The sequence below is a fragment of the Heptranchias perlo genome, chromosome 16, assembly GCF_035084215.1.
Source record: "Heptranchias perlo isolate sHepPer1 chromosome 16, sHepPer1.hap1, whole genome shotgun sequence".
NCBI classification, from domain to species: domain Eukaryota; kingdom Metazoa; phylum Chordata; class Chondrichthyes; order Hexanchiformes; family Hexanchidae; genus Heptranchias; species Heptranchias perlo.
Window position 1 is genome coordinate 27,639,018 of NC_090340.1, and position 16,545 is coordinate 27,655,562.

At 41.1% G+C, this 16,545-nt stretch overlaps 1 protein-coding gene across 1 annotated transcript in view; it reads right to left on the reverse strand.

The window, feature by feature from the left end:
* slc6a2 (solute carrier family 6 member 2) overlaps window positions 1-16,545 on the reverse strand; it is a 135,327-nt gene that overhangs the window by 42,486 nt on the left and 76,296 nt on the right. The window contains exon 7 of the mRNA XM_067997869.1: window positions 6,627-6,730. Coding sequence (XP_067853970.1) covers window positions 6,627-6,730 — 104 coding nt within the window. The remainder of the gene's footprint in view (window positions 1-6,626; window positions 6,731-16,545) is intronic.

Sequence of the window (16,545 nt, forward strand, 5' to 3'; positions counted from 1 at the left end):
GACTTGGTGCGAGTTAGGAGACGGACAGCAGAGTTTTAGATGACCTCAAGTTTATGGAGGGTGGCAGATGGGAGGTCGGCAAGGAGAGCATTGGAATAGTCAATTCTAGAGGTAACAAAGGCATGGATGAGGGTTTCAGCAGCAGATGAACTGAGGCAGGGGCAGAGATGGGTGATGTTACACCGTTGTTTATATCATTTCTGGTTACAGCCGACAATTAGGAGAAACCTCGACAGAAATGAGTGGCACTCGTCTTCACTCACCCTGTAATGCCGCTGGAAATTGTCAAGTATTTTTAAAATTTTAAACAATCAATTTTATAGAAAGCAGTTTCTAACATTGTGCAGATTAAATTTCACAAAATCTGTTCAAGGTTACTACAGTCTTCTAGTCCTAAAGTCACACCAATGATCCTCTTTAATTACACACTGTGGCACAATCATTGCAAGCATTTCATTTTAGATGTTCAAAACGGTAAAAAAGTTAATGATAATCTCATCATTTATAACCCTTAAAAAGTTAAATATGTAAAGACAGACTTATATTAAATTCAATAATTAACCAGCAATCATTTCTCCCATCTAGTGCCCCCATTGCTTACTGTTTAAACAAAAAATATTTGAAAAATCAACAAAGAGAAAAGCGCAGCCAATTGTAATTACTTCAGACTGTTTGATTTCTAAGTGAAACATCGATAATAAGATTGAGTGAAATAACAAAAGACAAGAGGAAACATTCCATCCACCTTTTACTGTTTTATTTCTAAAACCTGTTAACAACTCAAACTGTTATGAAGTTAAAATGGCCAAACTCGAGTTGTTCTGTAAAATCAAACATTGTGAGGCTAGGACAGTGTACTGCTTCATTGATTTAAAGTTACATCTTTGTTGATAACTCTGGACCTCTCCAATTGGTTTTTCTGGTATAATTACTTTAAACCTCCTAAACAACAAGGAATCTTTCAGATAATGTTTATTTAATAGTCATGCTTGGCTTTCGGGCAGGAATGTACAAATAAGGACCTGGCGTTACATTAGTTAAACTTTACTTTAGAGTCACACTTTGATCAAATGCTTCAATTAAACTGTGAACAGATTTCATATTACACATGCCACCACCTGAAGTAGCCACGAAGGCCAAAGTCTACAAAAGAGGGAACAACTCATGTAAATTCACTTCTATTATGAAATATATTTGCTGTAGCTTCATAAATGAACCAGATGATTTATTAGAAATGTGGTTAAAATGCTAACAACAACAAACAAAAGAGGGTATCTGTATTCACGTCATTCAGCTCAGTCATTTAGTAAAATCTGAACCAGGGTAAACTGAATATCCAAGACACATGAATTTCAATATAGATAAGTGTGAGGCGTTGCATTTTGGTAGGAGGAATAAGGACGCCACCTACTCCTTCAAAAATAAGAATCTAAGTGGGGTGAAGGTGCAAAGGGATCTGGGGTTCAGATTCACAAATCATTAAAAGTAGCAACGCAGGTTAACAAAGCCATAAAAAGTGGAAACAAAGCACTGGGGTTCATTTCTAGAGGAACAGAATTAAAAGCAGAGAAGATTCAAAAAGAGATTTGATCGAGGTGTTCAAAATCATGACCGGTTTTGATAGAGTAAATAAGGAGGAACTGTTTCCAGAGGCAGAAGGGTCAGTAACCAGAGGATACAGATTTAAGGTGATCGGCAAAAGAGCCAGAGGTGACATGAGAGAAAAAAAAATACGCAGCAAGTTGTTATGAGCTGGAATGCACTGCCCGAAAGGACGGTGGGAGCAGATTCCATAGTAACTTTCAAAAAAGAATTTGATAAATACTTGAAGGGAAAAAATTTTCAGGGCTATGGGGAAAGAGAAGGGTAATGGAACTAATTGGATAGCTGTACCAAAGAGGCACAGGCAAGATAGGCTGAATGGTATCCTTCTGTCCTGTATCATTCTAAGACTCTAAGTTATATTAAACTTATATAGAACCTTGATTAGAACACACTTGGAGTACTGTGCACAGTTCTGGTCTCCATATTACAAAAAGGATATCTAAGCACTGGAGAAGATGCAAAAAAGATTTACAAGGATGATACCAGAACTAAAGAGGGTACAACTATCAGGAAAGACTGAACAGGCTGGGGCCCTTCTCTAGAAAAGACTGGGAAATGTCCTGATCGACGTCTTTAAAATTATGAAGGGGTTCGATAGGGTAGATATAGAGAAGATGTTTCCACTTGTGGGGGCCAAAACTAGGGGCCATAAATATGATAGTCACTAATAAATCCAATAAGGATCTCAGGAGAAACCTCTACTCAGAAAGTGTGAGAATGTGGAACTCGTTGCCACATGGAATGATTGAGGCGAATAGCATAGGTGCAATTAAGGGGAAGCTAGATAAGTTCATGAGGGAGAAAGGAGTAGAAGGATATGTTGCTAAGGTGGGAGGAGGCTCGTGTGGAGCATAAACCCTAGAATAGACCTGTTGGGCCGAATGTCCTGTTTCTCTGTTGTAAATTCTATGTCAGACAATGAACAATATAGATGTGCAAAGATACAGATGCATCTAATAAATGTAAAACACGTGATTCTACTGGGATTTCGAAATCACGAGACATGGACATGTACAACATGAGATGAAACTTGAACAAGAGTTAAAGAGAACAACTAGGAGAGGGGAAGGGCTAGCATGGACCTACTGGTGCCAGAACTGGATTTAAAGAGATGCTATTGTGGATTTTTCCTAGGGATTGGTAGCACTGAGGTAAAATGGGTGAAGTGCAGTTCACCTGGAACGAAGCAGCTAAATTTCATTTTGCTCTTCATTTTCGTAGAAGAGGCATTGCAGTGTTACTTTGATGTAAACTGACTTGTTCATTCCATGTTATAGTTTTGTGTGTATGATGGAATCAGATTCTCCAAGTAGTTTGCCAAAAACACTTTACAAGCTATTCTTTAATAAAAAAAACAGCTTCTATTAGATATCAGGGTAACTTTTGCAACTGTATATATGTTCATTAAAAGATCACACTGAAAACAAAAATATAGATATTTTTAAAAATTAAATTTGCAAATTCATTGAAAAAAGGTCATGAAATGGTGTCTTTTACCTTTCAAGCCTAGGTTACAAAGGCATGATAAATTGAATTTTCAATTTGCAGCGAGGCACACTTTCAGCTCTTGATGCATTCTTACTTTCAGGATCCTCCATAAGTTAAATTAAATGTAATGAAGCCTGGGTAGCAATTTCTACACAAGATTATTTCCAGAGTAGCAATGAGACGGGAAGGGGAATGAGTAGTGATACTTGCCAGGGACATTGTACTCCTCAATCTACAGTGACAGCCACAAATTCTGTGCCAGACCCAATCATATTGACTTCCACTGTCTGGATCATTGACAAATCAAGAGTTAACAAATATGCCTTGTCCTTTGATCAAAACTTAAGTACTACAGGTCAAAAAGTATTTATGTTTTTGACCTAAAACAATGCTAGTATGATCATTTCATTGTTAAGTGAACTAGAATGCCACAACAGTTACCATAACAAATTAGTGGATTAGTGGCGCAGGTAAGTGCAGGAATGTCTGAGATGGAGGGAATGGCAGCCTCCATTGAGTTTCAAGCACAGCTCACAAATGAATCCATTCAGGCCATGACAATGGCCGTGCGGACTCTTTATGCCAACATGTCTGCCACTTTAAACAGGCAGACAGATACTTTAGCCGTGGTCTTAGAATGCATCACAGATCAGCTCCAAGCTGTTGTCCAGCAGAGTGTCAGGAGTGATGTGGCCGCGGCCCAGGAGAGGGATGATGGCAAAAAGGGACATGGAAGTGGGGACACCACTCAAAGCGCTCCCACATCTCACCGTCGCCCCCCCACCTCCCCCCACACACAACCGATACCCACAATGCTGCCTCCTCTCCATATGTCCGAGTCTGCCCCTGCACAGCTGCAGGTGAAGCAGTCTCTGGAGGGGCCCTCACAGACTCCAAAACCCAGATGTCATAGGCTGAAAGCATCTAAGCAGTCAGAGCATGAATCTGAGCAACCTGCCACTACTTCTGCTGCAACCACAGGGGATGCACCACATAGAAGCTGCAGGAATGGGAAGTCAAAGGTTTTGTAATCAGCAAGGGTATGCATAAGGATGGCTGACAGATTGTCAGGTTTTTCATTTGTATTTGTTTTTTGTTAAATTCATTTTAAACATTATAATTCTCACCACCACTGCCATGTCTTGCCCATTCTTGAGTCCCTTTTGTGAAAGCTCCCTTTCACATGCTTCATCATGACCAACGAGACTTGATGCCACCCATCGGGTATGTTTACAATGGGTGTGTGTGTGGTTGTAGGACTGTTTTGTGTAACCTCGGGGGGTCGGGGGTGGGGGGGGGGGTTGCAGGTGGTCTGAGTACTTGACTATAGTCACTTTGCAGATCTCCCATCTCAAATATGAGTGACTCCCTGCATGACGAGCAGCCAGGTGAAACGCTTCTCTGCCGATGGCTTGCCCATCCTCGTCCTCCTCCTCGTCTTCTTCAATGTTGATGGCAGGTGTGGATGCTTCTTGAGCGCATGGGACCTCATCCACCAGTAACCCTCTCTGTTGAGCGATGTTGTGCAGGACGCAACACACGACTATTCTACACACCCTTGTTGGTGAGTACTGCAGGGCTCCCCCAGGTCGATCAAGTAACCTGAAGCACATCTTGAGCATTCCTATAGCTTATTCAATGACAGACCTGGTAGTGATGTGACTGTCATTGTACCGCTGCTGTGCCTCGTTGGTGGGGTTTCTCACAGGTGTCATGAGCCATGTCTACAGGGGTTATCCCTCATCTCCAAGGAGCCAGCCCCTAACTCTGTTTTGTACATGAAGAGGGCCGGGATGTTGGATTCACGCAGAATGAAGGAATCATGGCAATTGCCAGGGAATTTGGCACACACCTGCAGAAATCTCTTCCGGTGGTCACAAACCAGCTGCACATTGATGAAGTGATATCTCTTTCAGTTGATGAACAGTCCTGGTTCATATGGAGGTCCTCGGATTGTTACGTGTGTTATCAATTGTGCCCTGTACCCGTGGGAAGCCAGTCAGAGAGTGGAAACCCATTGCCCCCTCAGTCTGGCTAATGATGTGGATGGGAAAGTTGACGTAGTGGGGTGTCCTCTCAAACAAGCCATCTGTGAACTGTCGTATACACTTATGTGCAGATGACCGAGATCCTCGTGAATTCACCGGTGGCGCCCTGGAAGGATCCAGAGGCAAAGAAATTGAGGGCAGTGGTGACTTTAACTGCAGCAGACAATGCATGCCCACCAGGCCCATCCAGAATCAGCTCTGCATGAAGGAGCCTGCAGATGTCTGTGACCACCTGGCGAATTAATCTGAGCTTTCGTAGGCACTGTTCCTCAGAGAGGTCCAGGAAGCTCAGCCTCTGCCTGTAGACCCTCTCACAAGGGTAGTGCCTTCTGTGTCATCAGCCCTCCGTTTCTCCCCTCTCTGCCCTTCTGCAGGTCCTTGTGGCGCACTTCTGTCTTGTGGAGCAGCAACTCCCAGAACTACACGCCGTGCCTGCCGCAGATGCTGATGTGTCGCGAATGCTGATGTGCCTCCTCCTCAGATGTACTGCTGAATACACCCATTGCGCCCCCTCCCATTCTGATGTTGTCAGTTTGAGGGGGTCCAAAATGTAGGTAAATTTGTGAACACAAGAATTCTGAGTGTGAACAAAGAAATCTCAGTCTAAACACAAAGAAGTCCCAGCCAAAGGTTTGTCTGAGAGAACTGAATGCCCTGCTGCAAAAACTCACCTTTTAGTCACGTGTCAATCACTGGTTTAAAGTCCAAATGGCTGTCGGCTGCAACTCACCTCCATTTCCATGGCGTGTTTCAAAGGTCACGGGAGACACGTTCAGATAGAGTTAAAAATGTTTGTCTGCCTCAATCCACAAAAATTAAATTCAGTTAACTACTTCAACTATCTTAATTGCCCCTTTAAATGTCATCCCGTCGGCTTTAATTGTGCACACAGATGTGTCTGGGTGAAACATGTTATTCGGTGGTTTGGAGCTGGGATTCGTTCCCGCTGCAAACTTTTATAATTTATACTGCCTCGCACTCCCCCGGTTCTTCCAGGTTAAAATTTAGGCCACATATACAAAGAGGAATTAAACTTGACCTGCCCATGATGTTAATGTTGTATTCATAGTCAAATACATACATGTCCCAATACAATTTAATGATCTCGTTCCAACATTATTTATGTTTTCTTTACCCTTGTAATGATTCACATGTTTATATTTTGAGTTTAACGTCTTAAATAATAGAAATGTAACAATTCTTCAAAATGAATAATGTGAATGATTTAACTAAACAATTAGAGTGAAAAAACAAACTTTGGATATACCAGCATGTGTCCACAGAACAGGCATTCATTTAGCTATCAACCTTTGACTGTGTGGTTAGTGTGGCTTAAATCCAGATTGTGCAAGTGAAAAATAATGAAAGAACCAACCAAAAAAATGTACCAGTGCATATATCAAGCTGAGAATGGGAGCTTTATCTGTGAGACAAGAATTTGCTGTGGCCTATAGTTAATTTTTGCATGGATTTTGGGAGCCTTACCTGTAGCAGTTGTTATCAAATTTGTTATAACTGGCAAATGCAATTATAACTCCAAAACCAGCTCCAAGGGAATAAAAGATCTGAGTTGCTGCATCGATCCAAACCTACAAGAAACAGAGGAAATGAACTCATCGTCCATCAGGCACAGATAATGTTTGATCAGATAGCTGCTTACAAAGAAAACTGTACATTGTTCTTTCAGGGATACATTCTTATCTATTCATTTTTTCATAAATCTTTTAAAATATTGCTTCAAAAAACATTTCCCTTATTGTCAATGTTCATACTTTCTCGTGAATGCCATTCTGTTTGAGATGGCAAGATTTCATTGCTGATCAACAGACATCACAAATTTCTATTGAAAGTACAATGGAATTCTGTTAATGTACAAAACAATTACTTATATTTAATGTAGTAAAACACGTCAGGTGAGACTAGATGATGCAGTGAGTTAGAAATTCGCCTTTCACCTCTGGGCCTGCGTTTAATCCCGCACATCCCTTTTCCACCCCCTCCACTCCCCACTTCCTCTGTCTGATGGTTGTAAGGGTCCTTTGTGAAACTTGTTTGAATAGAGAGGGAACAGGATGGCTGATTTGGGAAATGAAAAAATGTTCTACTGCTACTGTAGAGGGTGCTGTTCTGTCATTGGGGCCAAGGCATAATGTCGGGGTATAATATAGGGAGCTTGACTTTGCATCTGGCTATGCTACACCTGACTTTGGTGCTTGACATGTAAAGTGTTCTATTCCTCCACACTAATGTCCCTTACCTGGATGAACACTCAAAAATAAAATTAATAGAAAACATCCCAAGGTGTTCTCAGAAGTGAAGCTAGTCACCGAGGAGTTGTGGGAGAAGCATTAGCATAGGTGACTGACAGCGTGCTCAAAGAGGTAGGTTTTGAGGAGGCTTTTGAAGGTGAATAGCAAAATAGCAAAATGGAGGGGTTTAAGTTCCAGAATGCAAGAGAGTTCAAAGATGGATGAAGGCTCTAGCACAAAAGGTGATGTGGTAGGAAGGGGGATGCAAAGGAGGCTAGAGTTAGAAAAGCAGAGGACGCATGCTGATATGTAGGCTAACTGAAGAGGTAAGGAGGGGCAAAGCCACCAATGGGCTTATAAACGAGGATGAGGATTTTGAATTCAATGCATTTGGGAACCGAATGAAGTTTGGTGAGGACAGATGAGCTAGGGGAGCGAGACTTAGTACAGAACACGATACAGACTTAGAGTTTTGGACAAGTTGAAGTTTATACAGTATGGAGCATGGGAAGTTAGCGAGGTGATGTTGAGTTTGGAGATGGATAAAGGTGAGAGTGAAGTAAGGGTGGAAGCAGGCAGCATTACAGTGGAATTCAACAGGCTTGGTGATGAATAGGATAGAGGATTCGACGCTCAGCTCGATCAAACAGGACACCAAGGTCAGACACCTCTGGGTTCAGTCTGAGTGAGCTGCAGGGGAGGGTGCTGACAAGCATTCAGAAAGCACATTGGTTGTGCAGCGGGTGAAGAAATAAAGCTGGATGTCATCAGCATATATATTGCAGCTAGCCCGTGTCTACACAATAGCACAAAATGTTGGGGAAGAAATTGCTCAGAGTGGTGAACCAACAGTGCTTGCCACTCCATAGATTTACACTAACCCACTAACTTACCGTGGCCTTCCTCGAATGGGAAGCAGAGAAGAGTTCAAGTGAAGCTAGGACCTATGGGAGGAGCGAGAGGATCACGCTCTCCCCTCGCCCATCAGACTGCAGCATTTTTGACAAGTTGCGAAACTGTCTCTGCAGGCTTCCAACGTGAAAACCAGGAAGTGAAAGGTGTAATATTAAAATCATTGTAAAAACAGTTACAGAAAGTGAAAAAAGAGAGGGTAAGAAATAAATGAATTAAATAAAAGAGACAGAAGTTTAAAAAAAGTGTGTTAATTTTTTTTTAAATGTTTTTTAGTGACCAAAAACTAGTAAACTAAGGTGGAAGGAGACTCCACATTTTCAAAAGTTAATTTTTAATTGTCTGGCAGTTATTAAGACCAATTAAAACTTAGCTTAGACCTGGTATTTTTAAGCGTACCTGTTTTTGTGGCAATATTACTTTACAGCTGGGCAGACGAGCAAGTTGATGCTTTTTCAATGATTTTCCTAATATACCTTTAATTTGAAGCTGTAATATCGCCGGCGAACCAGTAGGAGCAAGTTCCAGATTTCCACGTTTCACTGCGTAGGTGCGAACTCCTCCATTTCACCACTAACAGAGCTCACCACTATTTTGCAAGCAATTTCTGCCCCAATATCTGTTACAGGACTGACTATACTACGAATGAATACATTGAACGCTCAACTGGAAGACTGACAGGAGTTTGTTCAAAATCACCACTGATTGTATATTATGAAGTTATTGAGATTGTGAAAACAATGGCCCAGAATTTGCTCCAAAATAATGGAGAGATGAACAGCCCTCACCGTCATATAAGGGCAAATGGAAGAACAACTTCTGGCGAGCGCCCATACACAGTTAAACGCACAAATCCGGAAGTTTCTGTTTGAGATCGAGACTGAAAGCTGATTAAATCCCCAGGACCTGATAATCTGCATTCCAGAGTACTAAAAGAGGTACCCAAGGAAATAGTGGATGCATTAGTTGTCATCTTCCAAAATTCTACAGATTATGGAACAGTTCCTGCATATTGGAGGGTGGCAAATATAACCCCACCATTTAAAAAAGGAGGGAGAGAAAAAACAGGGAACTACAGACCGGTTAGCCTAACATCAGTAGTAGGGAAAATGCGAGAGTATTATACAGGATGTGATAACAGGACCCTTAGAAAATATCAATGGGATTAGACAAAGTCAACATGGATTTAGGAAAGGGAAATCATGTTTGACAAACTACTAGGGTTTTTTGAGGATGTAACTGGTAGAATAGATAAGGGAGAACCAGTGGATGTAGTTAATTTGGATTTTCAGAAGGCCTTTGATAAAGTCCCACATAAGAGGTTAGTGTGCAAAATTAAAGAACATGGGATTGGGGGTAAGATACTGGCATGGATTGAAAATTGGTTAACAGACAGGAAACGGAGAGTAGGAATCTTTCCAAGTTTGCTGATGACACAAAACTAGGTGGGATTGTGAGTTGTTAGGAGGATGCAAAGAGGCTTCAAGGCAATTTAGACAAGTTGAGTGAGTGGGCAAATATATGGCAGATGCAGTATAATGTGGTTAAATGTGAAGTTATCCACTTTGGAAGGAAAAACAGAAAGGCAGAGTATTATTTAAATGGTGATAGATTGGGAAATGTTGATGTACAAAGGAACCTGGGTGTCCTTATACACCAGTCAAAAGCAAACATGCAGGTGCAGCAAACAGTTAGGAAGGCAAATGGTATGTTGGCCTTCATTGCAAGAGGATTTGAGTACAGGAGCAAGGATGTCTTACTGTAGTAATACAGGGCCTTGGTGAGACCACACTTGGAGTATTGTGTGCAGTTTTGGTCTCCTTACCTAAGAAAGGATGTACTTGCCATAGACTGATTGCTGGGATGGCAGGACTGTCGTATGAGGAGAGATTGGGTCGACTTGGCCTGTATTCACCCGAGTTTAGAAGAATGAAAGGGGATCTCATTGAAACATATAAAATTCTGACAGGGCTAGACAGACTGGATGCAGGGAGGATGTTTCCCCTGGCTGGGGGGTCCAGAATGAGGGGTCACAGTCTCAGGATACGGGGTAGGATATTTAGGACAGAGATGAGGAGAAATTTCTTCACTCAGAGGGTGGTGAACCTGTGGAATTCTCTACCACAGAAGGCTGTGGAGGCCAAGTCACTGAATATATTTAAGAAGGAGCTGGATAGATTTCTAGACACAAAAGGCATCAAGGGGTATGGGGAGAGAGCGGGAATATGGTATTGAGATAGAGGATCAGCCATGATCATATTGAATGGCGGAGCAGGCTCAAAGGGCCAAATGGCCTACTCCTGCTCCTATTTTCTATGTTTCTATGTTTGAGATGCTCTGCTCGTTTGAAAGCTGAGCGGAAAGGACAGCTCACCGGTGAAATGAATGGACCAGCGCGAGGTTGCTGCATTGCCCAGCTGGAAAAGAACTAATCTACACAGAAAAAGGTACGCTGGGTTTTTTAGGTCTAAACTAACTTTTAACGGTGTGGTAAAGTTAAACCTCTCTGGCACTGAAAATTAACTTTTAAAAATTCCAATTTTAATTGTTGTTGGAGATTTAAACTTTTTTTAAAACTTTAATTGCTATCTCTTTTATCTCTGACTTTTAATTCAATATTTCTTATCCTCTCTTTATTTTACTTTCCCTATCTGATTATACATTGAATTAACTGTTGTAGCTTCCTTGTTCTAACTGTACAGCTTCAATCAGATTGGTTGAGGAGACAGAGAGATCCTTTCCCTGCTCACACAGCTCACAGATGCCCAGGAGAGGAAGCTACACTTTTTGCAGCTCACCATTAGAGGAAGTTCCCACACTAACGCCTGTGGATTGTTTGTGGGCAAGTTTAAATCTAATGAGCAGCAGGCACCATTCCTTCGCAGCTCAGAGCAAATTCCAGGTCATTGTTGTATTGCATGGATGGACCAAGCCAGGTTTCTTATCCATTCCATGTTAGTCAACTGGAAACACGGGAAAAATAAATACCAAAAAACAGGAGCAGATAGATATCTCACATGTGGAACGGTACTTGGCCCACTGACATACTAACACTTCAATAAAAAAAGTAATGTGCCCTGGTGGGACTTACCTGAAACAGTGTGAATCATTCATTATCATTAATAATTGGTAAGTGAGTGAGGGTGACTTGTGATCGGTGCTCCCAAGCATCCTCAGCCACTCACGCACAGCCTGCCTTTCCAGTTCTGCCTCCTGAGTAGGCACAAACTCACCTGTGCTCATCTGCTTTGTGAACAGGAACCAAAACTGGGTTTTGTTTGAGAACTATGTGAGAAACCTTTTTTGTAAAATAATTTTTCTGCTTGCTTTTCAAGGGACATTGGAAGTTTTACAAGTGAAATGAAAAGCAAATAAAAATGATTTTATTCATAGCTTTGGGTGACTAGAATAATGTAGTTCAAACAGAAGTAAAAGTATAAAGATGTATGCTGGAAGCCCTTATATTATGAAACAGGTCTGTACTCCTCATTTACCAATGTCTTCCCTCTTATGATCTACATAGAATGTACAGCACAGACACAGGCCACTCGGCCCAACAGGTCTATGCCGGTGTTTATGCTCCACATGAGCCTCCTCCCTCCCTACTTCATCCAAACCCAATCTGTATATAGTTATTATATATTTTATGGGTTGTACTTCAGTCCAGTGCATTTTTAAAGATTTTGTTTTATTAATTCTTGGGATGTGGGCATCGCTGGCAAGGCCAGCATTTATTGCCCATCCCTAGTTGCCGTCAGAAAGTGATAGTGGACCTTCATCATGAACCGTGTGGTGAAGGTGCTCCAACAATACTAGTGGTTTGATGCAACTGAGCGGCTTGCTAGGCCACTTCAGGGGACAGTTAAGAGTCAACCACACTAGTATGGGACTGGAGTCACATATAGGCCAGACTAGTAAGAATGGCAGGTTTCCTACCCTAAAGGATATTAGTAAACCAGATGGGTTTTTATGACAATCCGACTGCTTCACTGTCATTTATACTGACACTAGCTTTTTATTTCCATATTTAAAAAAAAACTGAATTCAAGTTCTCAAACTGATTGGTGGGATTTGAATCACATTTTCTGGATTGTTAGTGCAGGCCTCTGGATTACTAGTCCAGTAATCACTACACTGCTTTACCCCAAGATGCTTTACTAAGACTGCAGGATTCTGTTTAATGAAGACATGGAAAACAAACTATTGCCTTAATTCCAGTGCTCTGTCAAGAGGAAATTCTGCAACTGATTGAGTTTATGGGCTTGTGCTAGTCATCAGTTATGTCACCTCCATCCCCCCTTAATGTCTAAAAATAAAATCTTAAAAGTGGGATAGGACATTAGACTTTTGTTTTAAATATGAATGGGAGTTGAGACTGATCAACCTTTTAAGTTGATTAATTAGACAGATGGATTACATTGCAAATCCTGTGTACCTAGTGAAAAGTTTATGTATATTAGGGGCTATGCAAGGCTTTTAACTGAAATAGCCAGCAAGTGTTTAAATCGAAATCATTGTGTATTAAGGGCAGATAATGCTCTCTTGCCTTCTAGTTTAATTAATCAGACAGGCCGATTTATGTTTAAAATCCTGTATACCACAGATTACTGAACCTCTGAAGTGCATTACCTTTATGGACTGAGCGCATCAAAGACCCATGTTACAAAGTCCAGATGCCTAGGAGCTATTACATAACATGATGTTGTCTTGTTCCCTCTTCTCTTTCATCAAAGTATCACTCGTACAGCCAGAGCCTTTCAGTCGTGACATTGCCCAGATGAAGCAGTTTTCATTATGCTGCCAAGAAGCAAGCTATCAAGCAAAGGCAATTTGGTCACCCGCCTGCAAAAGAACCTCCTGGCCATCACACGATGACCATAATTGTCAGGCACGTCACTTATCAGGGATGAGGTTGGTGCCTTCTCCCCTAAGTCATGGTAAGAATTATGCGGCAGGACACGGCCACAGTAAACAGTCGGGACAATGCCAAAGTTCATCAAGCCAAAGTAAGTGAAAAACATAACAGACCCAAGAATATCAGACAAGAAAAGATAACAACATTACTCTGGCAAAGACAATCCTTACATTGGTATAACATGGATTATGGACAAAGTACAGCAGTCTCTGCTGCCTACCTAATTAATTTCCCCACTCATCATATGCTTGAAAACATATTGACAGTAATCCAACCTTTTCCATGGTAAGCTGTACCAGAACATAGTGGGCCAACACCTAACAGGTACTGGAATAGGTTAGATCTAGGCTCAATTTGCACTCACCCTTCACATTTCAGTGCTGTAAGCAACATATACGTACACCGGCCTTGTAAGGCAGGAATGCCACAGTATCCTCCTCTGCATAGTGCTCCAAAACTAGCATATCTTACAGTGCCTCAGGCCAACCCTGCTCTGCCTCTGTTCTCCTCCAAGTCACACATCATCCGGACTTGGAAATATATCGCCCTTCCTTCATTGTCGCTGGGTCAAAATCCTGGAACTCCCTACCTAACAGCACTGTGGGAGAAGCATCACCACATGGACTGCAGCAGTTCAAGAAGGCAGCTCACCACCACCTTCTCAAGGGTAATTAGGGATGGACAATAAATGCTGGCCTTGCCAGCGACGCCCATATCCCGAGAACAAATTTTTTAAAATTATGCTATTCCATAATGCAGGTCAGTCAGAGCTGGCAGTCTCCCTTCCCTTGTGTTGCCAGCCAATGGCAGTACAATTTAGTACCAACTTGTATAGCTTTGTACAATTGACCACCTGGCAGGTTAGAAAGTTGACATCCCATGTGGGGTCACTGAATGCCCCAACAAAATGCTGAGCACCTTCCTGCCATTCACACAATACATTCCCTGCCCCTGTGGAGAAAAGTCTGGAGACTCAAGTTTACTGATGACTTCTCATTGTTCCTAAACATCCTGATGTGTGCAGCATTGTGATTAATGCAACTCAAAACAATAAAAGCCCACAGGTTATGCAAATCCTGTGAAGCACAAACTACTGAACTTTGGCTTTCCCAACTTTCATATAGGAACAGGAATAGGCCATTCAATTAGATCATGGCTGATCTGTCTCTTAACTCTATTTACCTGCTTTGGTTCCATATCCCTTAATACTCTTGCCTAACAAAATCTATCAAACTCATTTTTGAAATTTTCAATTGAGCAAGGCTCAACAGATTTTTGGGGCGAGAGTTCCAAATTTCCACTACCCATTGAAGAAGTGCTTCCTGACAACACCCCTGACTAGCCTAGCTCTAATTTTAAGGTTATGCCTCATACTTCAAGTATAACCTATAGAAAGCACAAGACTTATTGAAGTATATGGATCTCATCCATTTCACAGCAGCAAAAGGCAGAGGATGGACATAGAGAGTATGAGGACTATTTTTAAGGGTACACGACCTTAATTAATCCTTGGTAATGAGCTATAATTTCTAATGCAGCAAGATAACCACAGCTGCATCCCGAAGCTGAATACCATTTGTACACTACAAACTAATCTAACTGCTTACAATGCTGTTTCTCCTTCAACAAGAATTAGTGCAAGCATAAAAATTGCAGATACATTCATTAATTCTCACTGATTTGCAGCATTGACAGTGCCACCAGGTTTCCAGCTAATCCTCCGCTTTTGTATATCACCCTCAGTGATGTAAGCAGGGGAATGTGCAGGGTGTTCAAAAATCCCCCTCCCCCAAATTTCTATGATTCTCCAAAGAACATGCCTTAGATCACTTGATAGAATACAGAAACAATGGATGTTTGTCCAGACTTAGTCAGTTCCACAATTCGACTAGTGAAAACCATTTAGTTGGTCATGCGCTTCTAAATGTTCACTGGGTTGTTGCAGTGATTAGAAGTGAAGTTATCGATAGACTAGCATCACATAAGTGGGGCTTTGTGATTTAGAGTTTTTGTCTGACAAGACTGTTTTTTCTTTTCATTTTGTTTATTTGAATTGTTCGATCAATGGAAGTAATGATGTTTCTAGTTGAACCTTATTGTGAAATTATTATTTGAAAAATAGATCTTTTGAAATAGTTTTTTTTTGGTCTGGCAAACACGCATTCAAATAACCCCTTCCTTCCACACCACCACCCCCCGACCCCCTACTAAAAAAAGTCCTGCCTACATCACTGACCACCCTCTGCTAACTGGCAGGGAGGTAGTGTCCAATTCTACAAGTTAATAGAGAGTGCAGGGAGGAAATCACAAAGCGATTACAGCATCAACCGCAGTGTCACTCAGTCCCACAACTATTAGAAGAAATAAGTCTTATCGTGTAGGCAATAAATATTCCTGGAGAATGTGGCACAATCTCAAAGCACAACCAAAGCTCAATGGCACAAGTACCAACTCCATTAATAAAATCAGCCCTGGGGAGGACACCCACCAGTTTTACCCCAAAAGATAAGAAATCAAACTCTTCCATGTAGTTCTGAAGTGAACATCATATAGTTATGTTTTATTATGTTGAATTTTGCTATATGAAACTGGATAATTTCAGACGACTATTACTTAGGTGAAAGACCAAAATTAAAATGCTGTAAATTTGCTGGATTATGATTGCATTGTTATGCAAGTTTCAGACTTCATTAAGACCTGACACACACAATGATTATAATTAAAAAATCAGCATTTAAATGAAATGTATGAGTGGCATAAACAGAATTGTACATAACGATGTAGAGTTTGCAGACAAATCCCACAAACGAGATCTGTGTCATTGTAGGTAGTGAATTCATGTACATCGAAATGAATCTCTTTTCGATTGGTTATAGTAGGTTATCTCATACTGAAGTGTGCTGGGGACAATTTTTTAAAGCTGCTTCTTACTGAATTAATCTGTTGAAGACGCCATGCCGCTTTTCATGGCCTAGGGAGCTTTATAAAACTGTTGATAGTGAAATGTATAGTGTGGGTATAAAAGCTATCTCTGTCTTCATAATGGTTTTTCTATTTATTAAACTGTTTTCAGTGTACAATTCTTTAATTTAACAGAAAAGTAAGTTTCAAGATGAGATAAAATGCTGAAAATCTGAAAAAAGCAGAAACTGCTGGAAATACACAGCAGACAAACTGAAAGAAAAAGGGAGATTAATATTTTTGACTGGACCTTTAATCAGAACTTTGTCATGAAGGGTTTCACCTGGAATGTTAACTTTCAGATGCTGAGTAGCCTACTGGGCACTTTCAGTATTTTGTATTTTTATTTAAGGTTTAAACATAAACA